Below are 15,598 nucleotides of genomic sequence, written 5' to 3' on the forward strand. Positions count from 1 at the left end.
TTCAATTCACATTTATTTGTATAGTGCTTTTTTTCACAATGCACATCATTTCAAAGCAGCTTTACAGAAAATGCACGAGTCCACATTACAATTTAGAGTGATCTTTTAGGTAACTGTCTAAGTTATGTATTTCAGAAATGTACATATACAAAATCACAGTTAGTTAAAAAAGTATTAGTTTAAACAATTTAATAATTAAAGAAAGATGATGACAATGCGCTCTTTTTTTTTTTTTTAACAAATGATTATGACATTTAGAATAGTACTATTAGTGTAGTACTTTGTTATGGTTTATTAAATGCCACTGCACAGTTCAGGTCACTTCTTGCTCCAGTGCTTTTTAAAGTGAACACAGTGTCACACCAGAGATCTTTCTGATCTCTTCTTGTCTTGACAGCAGTGACTTTAAACTTCTCATATGGAGGAATCAGCACCTCTTTCTCACGAGGAAGCTTAGAGTATTTAGTCAGAGCAGCACCTTCACAAGTTTTGATTACAAAACAAGATTTATTTCCAAAAAACCTTGTTCTGTTACGATTCAAAGAGGAAGAAGAAAATGAGCCGAAACGAACCTCATTGTTCAGAACTTTCTTGTTAAATTTAACATTTGTACCACGATAAGTTGAATAGCATCCTTTTTGTGTTTTCTTCAGAATCTGTATTGCGTCTGTTAACAAAAAGTGAAGTGAATACCATTCGAATGTTTTGTTTTTGTATTTTTTCTTGTCATTGCGAACAGCATCATTGAAATGCTTATATAGCTTTAAAATGGAGCTTGTGTACACATAAATAGCAATTGAGTGATTCTTTGTCAAGTTATCCCCTGGTGGCTTGTATTTCTTTTCAGCATATTTCCAAGCTATTGTAAATTCAGATTCAGAGTCAGACATTTCGTCCTCCAGATATTTAGTCTTCACCAGATTCGCCATTTTCTCTCTACAACCGTCATATTGATCATCAACTGTATTCGGTGCCATATCCAATGGAAATATCTGTTCTGCAGCAGCGCTGTGATCCTGCAGCAACAGAAATCATAATGATCACATCATCAGTATTCATGTCTGTAATATTCATACTAGAACACAAGCTTACCTGTCCTAGAGCTGCTAAAATGAGAAGAGCTTCAATGATCAGCAGCATCTTGATTCAGTCAAATCCCTCAGATGATCTAGTAGATCTAGTGAAGAACAGATGATGAAATACAACAGCGTTTCACTAAATCCATACTCCAATGGCAAAATGTCCCCTAAAATTACCTGAGAATATTGTGGTCTATTTTATTTTCTATTTTTTTAGGAGCTCAATGAAGAGAGGAAAAGATCAGAAAAGTCAGTCGCTCAGCCATCCGACAACGACTCTTTAAACCAAGAGATGAGGAAGGTGGCTTTTTTATATGGCTGAAAATGTCTGTGCTGAGTACTGAACAACTGTGCAACAGTTCATGTGAATAGTTTAACTCTCCATAATGCAACACCTGTGAAGGTCTGGTGTATGTGTGGTTTACAAAGGACAAACTCGTTCCTGTCATGTCCGTGCCAGCAGAAAGCAGGGTTGACAACAGATTATGATCATGGAAATGTGCATCATTCAGTTCATTCATATTAAGGACAACACTAAATAATGTTTTTTTTTAAGATACATCTACTGATGTACAAATTAAGATCTGAAGAGTAAGTACAGCTGCTTGCAGCAATTACAGAGACAAACACATGACATGCACCCTTGTTGTGAATAATTTAGAATATTAATAGTTTTGAATGTGCATAATAGTGCTGAATAATTACACAAACAGGGTAAACTGCCTTGATATTAGTCTGTTCAGCTTTAAAAATGCACTTCCCATAATGCTTTGGAGAGAGTAAGAGCTGTGAGGAACAGGGCAGGGAACTAAGAATGTGATTCAATATGTGTGCTGCAGAAACAATTGAATCCCTGCTCAAAACCTCAGCAAACAGTTTTATTTTAATTCAAGTTGTCAGTTGTCATAATTGCATGCTAAGAAGAAAAGACACGACACCTCCAGTAGGTTTTGATAGTGTGATGATAACCAAACTTTTGTGGTTTTGTTTCTCTGTTCGCTGTGGCAATGACACGTACAATGGGGTTTTCGTGAGAATGGTGTTGAAGCTTTGTCAGAGTTAAAGTGAAACAAGGTATGTGATTCAGTTTGGATATGCAGATGTGTGTTTCGTGTTATCTATCGGTAAGGAATGAATAATGACTTTTGCATTATAAAACAACAATTTACATTTTTGTCTATAGTTGATGGCACTGCATTCAGCAGTGCACTAAATGGCAACACATTTTGTATTAAAGGAAATTGTTCTAAATAGAATTTATACATTTACACATATTTTGGAGATATTTAAAGGGGTCATGAAATGATCAATTCAACTTGCCTTGATCTTTTGACATTGACATTGACATAAGAGGTCAAAGACCATTAAAACAATCTGCAAGTTTTATAGCTTAAAATATCCTCCTCATTAAACATTAAAGCATTTATTTAGTCAAGCTCCACAGACGGCACGTTTTGATATTGCGGGATCTGTGACGACACACGGGCAAACACATTTGCATATGACTGCCTCCAGAGCAAGACATCGACGAATAGTTTAACAGCATCACATCACAGGCCCCGCCCACTGGAGTTTAGATGCTTTACGGCTGACGTTTGCCTACACTGGATGTGAGCGTCACGTCAAAAGCAAATAAACCCATTATAATCACTGACTCCGTCTATACTGGATACAGTTTACAGATGTGTGTTCAGTTTCTGCTTCTGCATGAACCAATGAGGTTTATTCTCGTGTTACGCAGCACGTTTGAGATACCACAAGAACCAATGAGGTTCATTGTCATGTGTTACACAGCACGTTTGAGCTTCTGCAAGAGCCAATGAGGTTCATTCTTGTGTTATGCAACACGTTTGAGCTTCTGCAAGAACCAATGAGGTTCATTCTCGTGATATGAAGCACGTTTGAGCTTCTGCAAGAACCAATGAGGTTCATTCTCGTGTTATGCAGCACGTTTGAGCTTCAGCAAGAGCCAATGAGGTTCATTCTCGTGTTATGCAGCACGTTTGAGCTTCAGCAAGAGCCAATGAGGTTCATTCTTGTGTTATGCAACACGTTTGAGCTTTTGCAAGAACCAATGAGGTTCATTCTTGTGTTATGCAACACGTTTGAGCTTCAGCAAGAACCAATGAGGTTCATTCTCGTGATATGAAGCACGTTTGAGCTTCAGCAAGAACCAATGAGGTTCATTCTCGTGTTACGCAGCACGTTTGAGCTTCAGCAAGAACCAATGAGGTTCATTCTCGTGTTATGCAGCGCGTTTGAGCTTCTGCAAGAACCAATGAGGTTCAATTCTCATGTGCTACGCAGCGCGTTTGAGCTTCTGCAAGAACCAATGAGGTTAATTCTCGTGTTATGCAGCGTGTTTGAGCTTCTGCAAGAACCAATGAGGTTAATTCTCATGTGTTATGCAGCATGTTTGAGCTTCTGCAAGAACGAATGAGGTTCATTCTCGTGTTATGCAGCGTGTTTGAGCTTCTGCAAGAACCAATGAGGTTCATTCTCGTGTTATGCAGCACGTTTGAGCTTCAGCAAGAGCCAATGAGGTTCATTCTCGTGTGTTGCACAACACGTTTCAGCTTCAGCTTTAAATTCAAAGCCCCCTCAGACTGGCTATATGGGGAGGCTGCAGACCTGGAGCCGGCAGATATACGCCCCTGGCAGTTTTACGTCCCTGACAGTTTTACGCCCCTGTTGTTCCTGATGCGTCCAGTAGGGGGATATACTGCGAAATAACATATAAATCGACTCTTACACATTAATAACCCGTCCATAGACATTTTTTGTGTGTTTTGTTCATTTAAATATAAACGTTACAGTGTAGATCTGCACGGATTAAAATGTCTGTAGCTATTCAGTTGGGCTTAACTCTCTTCACTCAGCCTACAGAAGACAAGCCTATGTGTTTTTGTGAATTGAACATTTAAAAATACACAATTGGATCAACTATGTTATGACAAGTATATGACCTACTGCAGTTATAGGCCTATTCACCGTAGGTTGTTATATGGAAGACTGAGTGAAATATGTTGTTGTGAATTTATAGTTACATTTAGATATTAACCAAATTTAGCCCATTAGACATACAGTACCGTGTAATCATATGGATCCTTGATTAGCTGTACTATTCTCTATTGGTCGTCATACAGCTACAAAACAGTGTCCTACACAGCATTTTATGAAGACAAACACAATTTATCCCTTTTCTAAAATTCCATGACTCCCCTATGGTTTGCCCCTCTTCTTTAACTATTTTTTAAAAGGACATCCATGGTGATTTTATCGTGTGTGTGTGTAGAATTGATGTCAGTGTGTGGATTGCATCAATTTGCTCCTGATCTTCAATGTACAACGGCATAATTGTTGGTGGAACAATAGTGAAAAAAGTGTCAAGCCACTTTAATTTCTTTTGGCCACCAATGATGGACTGTGCAGAGAAAATTGAAAATTACATTAAAACCACGTCCATGTATGTCTCTGTAAGTTTATTTTGTAAGTCGTAAAAAAAAGATGGGTGTTTAAGTTTAGAGAGAGATTTTCATTTTCTTATAGCTAAAGCAAACACACCTTTATGAGATGCAAGTTAAAAAGAATTTGGTAAAGACAGAGTATGATAAAACCCACATTAAGTGCACATACCCTACATTTCAGTCCGTAAGCTATTTTAAGAAATGATGTTGGAAATAATCAAAATATTTGAATGAGTGTGCAGTTCAACTCTTTACTTGAGATTTACATACATGTATACAATATGCCTATTATAAATGTGTCTTTTGTGTGTTCACACCATAGACTGTAAAAAAGCAAGTTCATATATTTCCAATATCTACTGTAATGTTGCCCCAGAAACCATGTGGAGTATGTTTTAATGTAAGGAGTAAACAGGGTCTTACCAGAAGAGGCCATCTCACGCAAGCTAAAGACAGGCAACAAAAGAAAATTAATTTTAAAGTGAGAAGACTAGGGGCAGCTAAACCTACACGTGGTTAGCTAAGTTTAAGCCAGATAGAACATAAACCTGACCATCAAGAACTTTTTGTCTTTCGAAATAAATTATAGACCCATCCATTGATATAGAAATGAATTGATATCTAGGCTACCTATACCAATAATCGTTTATAAATAATAGGCTAAATGTTGCATCATTGCTAAACAACAATAACTTTAGCAGATTATTTAACATACAAATGACAGAATCTATAATTTTTTTGTCAGATTTTCATTCTAACGATAAAAATCTTGATTATACGGTATTATTACTTTGTCTTCTGGGCAAGATTCATCTTCATAAAGACAGAACCATTCAATGATCCTGATTTAAGAATATTCTCCTCTGATATAAAGTCCCCCTTTTCTTCTTTTAAGAAAATATCAAAACCTTTAAACTCAAAGGTTTCTAAAATAAATAATATCATTGAGTCTGTTGTAAACCTTTAATTTTTTATGACAAAATGTAAAATTGAATTGATTTGTGTAGCCACAATCTCTTTTGATGTCCCCCTTTGTTATTTTTTCTCTTTCTCACTGTTAATGTCTTGTATTCTTTCATTTGCAACACAAAATAAATAAATTTCTTAATTTAAAAAAAAGAAAGAAGATTATATTTACTAACATAACTCAATTCGTGTCGCTGTACAGCCTCCCCCTACTGGACGCGTCAGGAACAACAGGGGCGTAAAACTGTCAGGGGCGTAAAACTGCCAGGGGCGTATATCTGCCGGCTCCAGGTCTGCAGCCTCCCCTTACTCCAGACTGGAATAGCCTGCCTGGGTCTCTAAGATCTGTCACATCATTGTGTTCCTTCAAAATATCTCTCTTTACTTACTTGCAAGCAAACTGTTGCTGTAAATGTTTTCCTCATGCGTGACTGGACTTTTGTTTATATATTACCCTTTATATCTGGGATACTTATTTTTTTTATTTTTTTTTATTTTTTTTTTATTATGTGTACTTATGCGAGTATGGGTGTAGGCACGTGTATACATGATGTTTGTATATATGTATGTATAGACATGTGTATGTAAGCCACACTGTAAAAAAATGTTTGTTGACATAACTCATTATTTTGTGTTATCTTTTTGCATGGTTTTTTTTTAGTTTAACTAACTTATTTCGAAAAGTGTACCTGACAAATTTGGAAAGGTTTACCTGACAAATTATAAAGTACAATGAACTGATTTAATTTAGTTAAGTAAACTTTGAATCTAAGTTCGGCCAACTAAAGTTAAGTTTTCTAAACTACATCCAATAAGTTCAGCCAACTAAAGTGGTTTTTTGAAAATCGAATTTTAAGCCACCATTATGGTGATGAGTGTTTGCTTAGTTGGGCTCGTGGCCCTTAAACTGATAACATTAGATTTTATTTGGGAGTTGTTTCTGAGTTATAACTGGCAGATGATCAAAGAGAAAAGGTGATTCCTATGGTGTCGGATATATTTTGACATAATCATCACTTGAGAATTTTTTGTGATTGTATAGCAAACGTTTTTCAGCATTTTCAATATAGTCCAAAATATTTCTTAAAAGTTTTTCTGATCAAAACACTCTGAAAAATCATTTTATTTAGACACACTGACATCAATAATCAGCCTGTGAATCTCAACAATGGTGACAATAATAAAGCATGTTGCAGTGTATTTTGGGTGCCACCAATCAAAACTCACTCATGGCTCCCATCATGCATTGCGGTATGAATAAATTATGATCTGAAATGTCTTAGTAATATCCTTTTCCTAATTAAATATTCTGTTTGTCACCATTGTTGAGATTAATACACTGATTCTTTATGTCTGTGCCTAAAAAAAAAGAAGTTTTTTTAGGCACAAAATCTTTTTTTTTTTTTTTTATTAAAACAACTTTTAAGAAATTCTTTGGATTGTGTAGAAATTTCTAGATCTTGTACTGTAGAATCACTGTGATGTTGTAATCAACATTACACATTTAAAGTCAGAGATTAGGCTCTAAATGAGTTTTGTGATGCAAGTCAAGTGATGATTATGTCAAAACATAACCAACACCGTCAGATAATCTTTTCTCTTCGATCATCTGGTAGTTATAACTCAAGTACAACAGCCAAAACAAAATATAATGTTAACAGTTTAAGGCGAGACCAACTAAAGCAAACACTAATCAACATAATGGTGGCTTAAAAAATAGATTTTCTCCTTTGGTGAATCTGCTTGTTAACATCAGGTGTCTTCAATAATGGTCAATCATCACTCAATGAATCACTTAATTAGCTCTTTAACTTTAACACTCCCAACTTTAACAAGCCATATAAACTCCCAGGAGAGTTCATTTAACACTGGAGTTTTTGCTGTGAATAATTCTGAAAAAAATAATTTTACTAATGTTCATTTGCACTTATGAATTTAATGTATGATTTATTTTGATATTATTTGTTAACACAAGACTATAAACGCTTATTATGAACTAAAAACTCGCAATATAAAATGTCACAATTACTCTGTATCAGTCTATTTCTTCTGAAGACACGTGTAAGGTCCAACATGGAAAATCATCCGGTTTCCACTGGCTTCTCTCGAAAATTCTCAGAGAAAAAAATGATTCAGCGAATCATCTTGAGCGGTTCATTTTAACGAATCGCTCAAATCCGCCCATTATGGATTAAATCTGACCATGAATAAAAACTAAAGCGGCTAGAATTTTTTTTTTTTGTGTAATTTAATGAATCTGTGCTCATATTGTAAAAACATTGTTGAAGTTGAGGATTTATTTTTGAAGCGGTTTTAAAAGCTTGAAGTTTAGGTTTTAAGACCATACAGTCTACCAGACAGCAAGATAGATAGATAAATTAAGTTTAGTTTAATATCAAAGCATTAGAGTATAATTGAAGTAAAACCTGCAGAAATTGTAGTGCAGTTGTTTCAACTTACATTTATAAGTTAAAATAACAACTATATTTGTTAATTCAACAGAAAAGCTAGTGCAGTTGTTTAAACATACATTTTTGAGTTAAAATAACAATCTGACTTGTTCATTCAACTTTCAGTCTAGTTGAGAACAAGAAAACTTAAAATTTCTTGTTGTCTGGACAATCTAGTTATCTCTACTCAAAAAAATAAGTTGAAATAACTAAATTGCTAAAATATTTTTTACAGTGCAGGGCTAAATGTTGTTATGCATCTTAATACTGCAATATGTTTTACTCATGGATTTGTTTCCAATAAGGAGTTGGTGGGTCGGGCGAGGCGGGATGAGGTAGAGCTTTAGTGTGAGTGAATGTATATGTGCTGCATTATCTTTGTCTTTGTCTCGAAAACGAGATGTTTCATCTCAAGAGGTTATCCTCAACAAAAATTCAATTCAAAATTCAATTCAATGAGGTTCAATTCTCATGTGCTACGCAGCACGTTTGAGCTTTTGCAAGAGCCAATGAGTCTCTTACATCTCACTGATGTAACGTCTCCGTTTCCTCCTTCAGGGAACAGGGGTTACATTAGTAACTTGGACGTTTATTATATAAAGCGATCATGTCTCTTCAGAAAATTTGGACTAAAGCGCTCAATTCATACAGATTATATTTACAATTTATTTATGAACTTTTTAAAGCCTCAATGTGTCAGTTGCATTGCTGTCAATGGAGGGACAGAAAGCTCTCAGGTTTCCTCAAAAAGATCTTCATTTATGTTCCGAAGATGAATGAAGTTCTTATCAGGTTTGGATCGACATGAGGGTGAGTAATTAATGACAGGTTTAAATTTTTTGGGTGAACTATCCCTTTAAGATCTATAATACAGGCCAGTTTTCACAGACAGGGCTTAGCCTTTAAGCCAGGATTAGGCTTTAGTTCAATTAGGATATTTAAGTAGGTTTTAAGGTTTTATAAACCGGGAGAAAGATTATTAGGTCGATCACAAGGGGGTTTAGCATATTCAAGGTTCATTGGCATCAAACGTTTAAAAATCTCTGCTCTAAGATGTTGAGCAGTGAAAACGAAAAAAGGCATATGTTCAAAACATCCTTATTGAAATTGAAATGTGTTACGATGGAGCAAATATTCATTATCAGATATTTAGCTTGTTGTGATTAATCTATATATAGCTGAAGTGTGATGTGGATGCATCCAGCTCATGTTTAGCTGTAAGAAAGTGTTCAGCTCATCTGAAAATGAAACACCTCTGAAGGCCTGGTGTGTTTGTGGTTTCACAAACACAAGCACAAATTCTCCCTGTATATCAATACATCAGTCTATCAGTCAACAATGAAAGTTTGTGCAACGAGACAAGAACAAGTATATATATATTTTTAAAGTAGCATTTTAGTGAATTGCTAGCCTGTATGTTAGCATATGAAAAAAAAAAAAATTTGAAACAGATTTTTAATGTATGAGATGAAAGTATAAACCAGCAGTCAGAAAGAATAGAGTCAGTAGTTCTGATTAAGTTACAACAAACTCTGTTTACTTGATTCAGTCAAATCCCTCAGATGATCTTGATCTAGTGAAGAACAGATGCTGAAAGACAACCAAACACAACAGCGTCTCACAAAATGATGTTTTATTAACAAAGTTCGGGAGGAGCACGTTGTGTAAATGTGTGTCAGGACGGGCATCTGATGTAAAAAAAAAAAAAAAAAAAAAAAAAAGAGAGAGAGAGAAATTAGCAATGTGCATAGTATTGCACAATAAGCTTTACCTCCTAAATATATTGTCTTTTTTGTATGTAAAATTCTGTTTTTTTAATATGTTTTCAGGAGCTCAGGAGCAACTATGAAAGAATTAAGAAGATCAGAAAAGTCATTTGTTACAGCCAGACAACAACAGCTCTTCAAACGAAGATGATGATTGCTTTTTGTATCACTTGTGTGTGTGTGTGTGTGTGTGTGTGTGTGTGTGTGTGTGTGTGTGTGTGTGTGTGTGTGTGTGTGTGCGCGTGTGTGCGCGCGTGTGTGTGTGTGTGTGTGTGTGTGTGTGTGTGCGCGTGTGTGTGTGTGCGCGTGTGTGCGCGTGTGTGCGCGTGTGTGTGTGTGTGTGTGCGTGTGTGTGTGCGCGCGTGTGTGTGTGTGTGTGTGTGTTCTGAGGTATAACAGCTGAAGTGTGATCTGGATGATTCAGCCCAACTAAACTGTTGAGCTCATCATAATGGAGAACTTGTGAAGGTATATGGTTTCTCACTGGACAAAGTTCTTGGCTAAAAAGTAAAAACATAAATTAATAAAAAAGTGTTTTACTCCATATCAGTTGTTGAGCAGTTCTGACTCTGAAAGTTACAGATGCAATCCCATCTAACAAAATTATGTTCTAACAATGTTTTTTTTTTTTTTTTTTTTAAATATGATGAATACATTTTGACCAGTGGGTGGTGCTGTATTCAAAGGACAACTACATTATATACAGTAGAACCTGCAGAAGGATCATGTTTGGATACATTATTTTTTTGCTTTTGTGACAAATAATGAATTTTGTCAATTTGATTTTGATGCTAACAAATTCAGGGTTGTAAACAGTTTTTAGGCATCCTAGATTGTGTTGCAGTTGTGAGTGAATATGAAATGAATCAGCTCATATGATATTAAGTTTAACCCTTTGAGATTGAACACCTCTCTTCTTTTACTGTTTTTGTTTAGAAACTACAGAGCCCCTAAAGGGACCTTTGCAAGAATAAAAAAATGTCTGTATATTTTTATTTTTGCAAAGGTCCCTTTAGCGGCTCCGTACGAAACAGACACACCCACCCACACACACACACACACACACACACACACAAAACTGTGTAAGCTTGAGGAAAGCAGGGATGCCAGCTCTCACAAATTCAGCTTGAGACTCAATTGATGCAATTGACACTGTTCTCACCCCACATTCATTTTCTCACGTAGTGAAAAACATTGTGGAGCAAAGAGGACATTGACAAGCCGCCGACAGACAAGACAAAACAAAGTTTTGAAACAAAGTTGTACTACGAAGTTCAACCAATAAATACTTGGGTTGCCAACTTTTGAGTTGAGAGTAAGAATTATTCCTGTGGGCGGTGGGTGAGTGAGTTTTTTAAAGAACAAAACACAAAAACCTTGCATCACAAAAACTATTGTGTTTGTAAAAACATTTGGTAACTGAACAGAATTTTATTATATGCTTCCAGACAACACATTACAATGTTTACATGGTAGGCTACAATGGAAGGCGTACTGTGTTTTTATCAGGGCTGGGCATTGACACAAATTTCAGGATTTGATTTGATTTTGATTCATAAGCTTACGATTCAGTTTCATTTTAATATCGATTTATTTCAATATATATCATGTACAGTACATGTTAATTTTTCTCAAGGGAAAAAAAAACAAAACAATACAGGGAACCATGTGAGCTGGTACAATAGTATTAACATGTAATTAAAATGTTGCCAATAAGCTTTTGCCTATTCACTTTCCCCTAGCACAACACACAGAGTTACATGTGAAAACGGAAACAAGATCAAACAATAACAAAGCAGAAGAATTCATTATTGATTTACTTAAAAATGGTAAAGATGATTATAATTAAGAATTAATGAAGCCATCAAACATTATAATGAAAGCAACGTCTGACTTAAAGAGACACAATGAGTGAAGATTTAAAGTTTGGCCCTGTCCTGTACCAGTTTTGCATCAACACCACAGTTCAGGTAACTTATTTTCCCAGTGCTTTTCAACTTGAACACAATGTCACACCAGGCACCTTCCTGACCTTTTGTCTTGACAGCAGTGACGTTAAACTTCTCATATGGGGGAATAAGCACCTCTTTCTGGTCAGGATATTTGGAGTATTTGATCACATCAGCACCTTCACAAGTTTCGATTTCAAAACAAGATTTCGGTCCAAAATCATTTGCTACCTTACGATCAAGAGAGGAGGATGTAAATGAGCCGAAACGAACCTCTTTGTTCAGAACATCCGTGTCAAACTCAGCTGTAGTGCCGCGATAAGTTGAATAGCATTTGCTTTGTCTTTTCTTCAGAATCTGTATTGCATCTGTTACCAGAAAGTGAAGTGAATACCATGTGAATGTCCCATCTTTGTATTTTTGTTTCTCACTACGGACAGCATTATTGAATTTACGAAATACATTAGAATTGTTGTTAGAGTACACATAAATAGCGACTGAATGATTCTGTTCCAAATTATCCTGTGGGTTCTTGGCGTTAATTTCACCGTCGTGCCAAGTATCATTAAATTCAGAAGACTTATTGATTTCCTCCTTCAGATATTTTGTCTTCACCAGGTCTGCCATTTTCTCTCTACAACCGTCATATTGATCATCAACAGAATTCGGTGCCATATCCAATGGATATATCTTTCCTTCAGCAGCAGCAGCGCTGTGATCCTGCAGCAACAGAAATCATAATGATCACATCATCAGTATTCATGTCTGTAATATTCATACTAGAACACAAGCTTACCTGTCCTAGAGCAGCTAAAATGAGAAGAAGAGCTTCAATGATCAGCATCTTGATTCAGTCAAATCCCTCAGATGATCTAGTAGATCTAGTGAAGAACAGATGCTGAAAGACATCCAGAAACACCTCAGCATCTCACAAATATTACATCTATGACTGCAATAACAGTACTGTATGCCTCACGGTTAAATTGTATACCAAAAATATTTAAATTTGTTTGTATTTTCTGTTGGATTGAAAAAACGTCTAATATGCGATTAAACCTGTGATCTATATCGATATGTTGACCTTTTACTTTACTTCTAAATTTACCTGAGAATATTCTTGTCTGTTTATCTTTATTTTTCAGGAGCTCAATGATGAGAGGAGAAGATCAGAAAAGTCAGTCACTCACAGCCAGACGACAACGGCGTTTGAAAGAGATGAGGAAGGTGGCTTTTTTATATCACTGATAATGTGCATGTTGTGGGATTTAACAGCTGATGTAGGATTGTGATATGTAAAATGTAAACTGTTGAGCTCATCATGATGCAGCACATGTGAAGTCTGTGTGGTTTTACACTGGACAAACTGAGTTCCTGCAGACGTGCAAATAAAGCTTGACACTCCATATCACTTTGAGCAGATCTGACTCTATGAAAGTTAAGGATGCAGTAACTACAAACAAAATAAATATAAATTAAATTATTGTGATTTAAAAGGTGTACACAGTAAAATCTCCAGTGTTAAATTAACACTTAGAGTGTTAAATTAACACTTAGAGTGTTAAATTAACCCTGAGAGTGTGAATTATATAAACTCTAAGCAGAGTCTTAAATGAACACTGAAGCAGTGTTAAAGTTAATGAGATAATTAAGTGAATAATTGAGTGATAATTGAGCATTATTGAAGACACCTGATGTTCACAAGCAGAATCACTGAAGGAGAAAAACGGAATTTTTAAGTCACCATTATGGTGATCAGTGCTGGTTTTAGTTGGGCTCTTGACCTTCAAATCATTAACTTTAGATTTTGTTTGGCTGCTGTACCCGATTTATAACAGCCAGATGAACAAAGAAAAAAGGTGATCTGATGGTGTTGGTTGTGTTTTAACATAATCATTATTTGACCTGAATCACTGAACTCATTGAGAGCATAATTTCTGAGTTAAGTTTACCTTATGGATTACAGCAGCTCTTTCATTGTAGAGCATGCCATTTTTATGGTTTTCTTACCATAGAACCAATGCTTTTAAACTGTGTAAGACATTCTATAAATGGACAACAAAGCATTTTGAAATGGATATCTTTCTGTGGACATTGTGATTCCAAACTATGCGTGAAGAACATCTTATCAGCTTTCCCTGGCTTATAGGAAAGCCACTACAGGGTATTATGCCATATCAGCAGACATTTTGACCAGTCGGCGGTGCTGTGACCAAACTGTACAAGTGCACTCAGGGCTGTATTGCAATTACATATTTTTAATTTTTTATGCTTATTTAATGTATATGGCTAGGGGGAAAAACTGTGTTCTAAACTGTTTTGGATGTTAGGGTTAGGGTTATGGTTAATAGTTGCACAATTGCAAACCTTATATAAAATGCATAGAAAACAGCTCATAGTATCACGTTTGACCAGATTCAACACATCATTTCAATGACATTGTTAAAAAAAAAATGTAAAAGATTTTTTAAGAGACATTTTAAGAGAGCCTTTTGTATCATTATTAATGCCAGTTAAGAAAGATTTCTATTTCTTTCAGTTCTGCAGACGTGATTGGAATATCCACAAATCAGATGTTCATGTCTTTCTTTCTTCAGTGGAAAATAAATGAATTATCCCTCAGCTGGGATCGTGCAGAGCCATTTGAAGCACTTCAAAGCCCTTTGAAACTGCATTGATTTGGACTTACAACAATTTGGTTACCGTTGAAGCCCATTGTGTGGAGAAAAATCCAGAAATTTTTTCCTCAAAAAACTTATATAGGAATGTTTCAGATGACTAATTTACAGTACAAATTAAATGTAAATAAATGAAACTAAGAAAACAATGTAATACATTATTGAAAATATTTTGAAATATGTTTTTGAAAAACTGAAATGGAAATTTAACCCCTTAAGTGTCACCGGCCCACCGGTGGGCCCAAATCCATTACATTTTTAAAACAGTAATATCCTATACTAAACCTAAACTAATCTTGACAAACTATATATCATTTGAAAGCTTACAATCTCTAGTTTCCATATTTGGTGATTGATTTTCAAAATAAATTACAGAGGAGCCGTAATTTATCAATTTGCAACAAGAATATTTTCATACTCCTAAGGCGTGTTTAGACCTTTATTTTGAAATAGTGATGAACATGAAAAATCATGAAGGAAGGGTAGAAACCTCAGTTTGTTTTCATGCCAAGAGTTCAAAAGATAGCATCCATTCAATTATTTTAGAAAAAAAGGTCTGATTTTTTTTTTTTAAATATAAAGAAAAAAAATGATAGATTCACCATTTGTTGCAGGAAGCTATAAGGGACTGTTCGTTTTTTATTTAAGGGGCCACCGGAGGAGATTTGAGATCTGTAGTCAAAAAAGACTTGACCCTCCCTTCGCCAGCAATAATTTTTTCTATGACCCTCCAAAATGATTGTGAAAAAAGGCATGACCCTCCCCGATAATTTATTAATTACTTTTGTACTGGTTTTGGCATAGATGTTCAGATAGCCATTCCACGATACACGACTAAACTCCTGCTTTCTCATCTTGCGGCTGTAACGATAGACCAAACCTACAATTCGGTTCGTATCACGATTTTTGATTTGAAAAAAATAAAAATAATTTTTAAAAAAATCATGTTTTCGGTGCTGATGCCGTGGTGACGCGTTCATGTACGTAAAATGTAAGGGTGGCGCTGCCAATACAGTATCTTAAAGCTGCCACAAAGAACCGGCAAAAGTGATGATTATGAATAATTTCAAGGGGACATTTTAATTGTTTATTAATAAACAAGTCTTTGTCAGTGTGGCTGCAAATATAAAGGTGATGATGCTGACTCGCGATCTTCGCAGTAGTGAACGCGCCAGAGAGAAATGCACATTTACGGATTACAGAAGCAGAGTCTGTAGTCTGTTTTCTTTCGTTTTGAATTATTCTG

General features: G+C 35.5%; 2 protein-coding genes across 2 annotated transcripts; both read right to left on the bottom strand.

Annotated features, from left to right (window-relative positions):
- Positions 1 to 229: 229 nt before the first annotated feature.
- LOC130071001 (T-cell ecto-ADP-ribosyltransferase 2-like) lies at positions 230 to 1,236 on the bottom strand. The gene is made up of 2 exons (XM_056235604.1): positions 1,093 to 1,236; positions 230 to 1,016 (listed from the first exon to the last, which is right to left on the bottom strand). The coding sequence occupies exons 1-2, from the start codon at positions 1,138 to 1,140 to the stop codon at positions 285 to 287; spliced, it is 780 nt and encodes a 259-aa protein (XP_056091579.1). The 5' UTR covers positions 1,141 to 1,236; the 3' UTR covers positions 230 to 284.
- A 10,146-nt stretch (positions 1,237 to 11,382) lies between these two features.
- Positions 11,383 to 12,521, bottom strand: LOC130070998 (erythroblast NAD(P)(+)--arginine ADP-ribosyltransferase-like). Its single transcript, XM_056235602.1, has 2 exons — positions 12,474 to 12,521; positions 11,383 to 12,397 (listed from the first exon to the last, which is right to left on the bottom strand). The coding sequence occupies exons 1-2, from the start codon at positions 12,519 to 12,521 to the stop codon at positions 11,648 to 11,650; spliced, it is 798 nt and encodes a 265-aa protein (XP_056091577.1). The 3' UTR covers positions 11,383 to 11,647.
- Between the last annotated feature and the right edge of the window lie 3,077 nt (positions 12,522 to 15,598).

The sequence above is a fragment of the Rhinichthys klamathensis genome, unplaced genomic scaffold (genome assembly GCF_029890125.1).
Source record: "Rhinichthys klamathensis goyatoka isolate OS25496 unplaced genomic scaffold, OSU_Roscu_1.1 h1tg000423l_1, whole genome shotgun sequence".
Taxonomy (NCBI): domain Eukaryota; kingdom Metazoa; phylum Chordata; class Actinopteri; order Cypriniformes; family Leuciscidae; genus Rhinichthys; species Rhinichthys klamathensis.

Coding starts and splice junctions, on each gene's coding strand:
- LOC130071001 (XM_056235604.1), bottom strand. CDS start 1,140: ATGCTGCTGATCATTGAAGCTCTTCTCATTTTAGCAGCTCTAGGACAG. Junction 1,017..1,092: donor TTTTAGCAGCTCTAGGACAG/GTAAGCTTGTGT, acceptor CTGTTGCTGCAG/GATCACAGCGCTGCTGCAGA.
- LOC130070998 (XM_056235602.1), bottom strand. CDS start 12,521: ATGCTGATCATTGAAGCTCTTCTTCTCATTTTAGCTGCTCTAGGACAG. Junction 12,398..12,473: donor TTTTAGCTGCTCTAGGACAG/GTAAGCTTGTGT, acceptor CTGTTGCTGCAG/GATCACAGCGCTGCTGCTGC.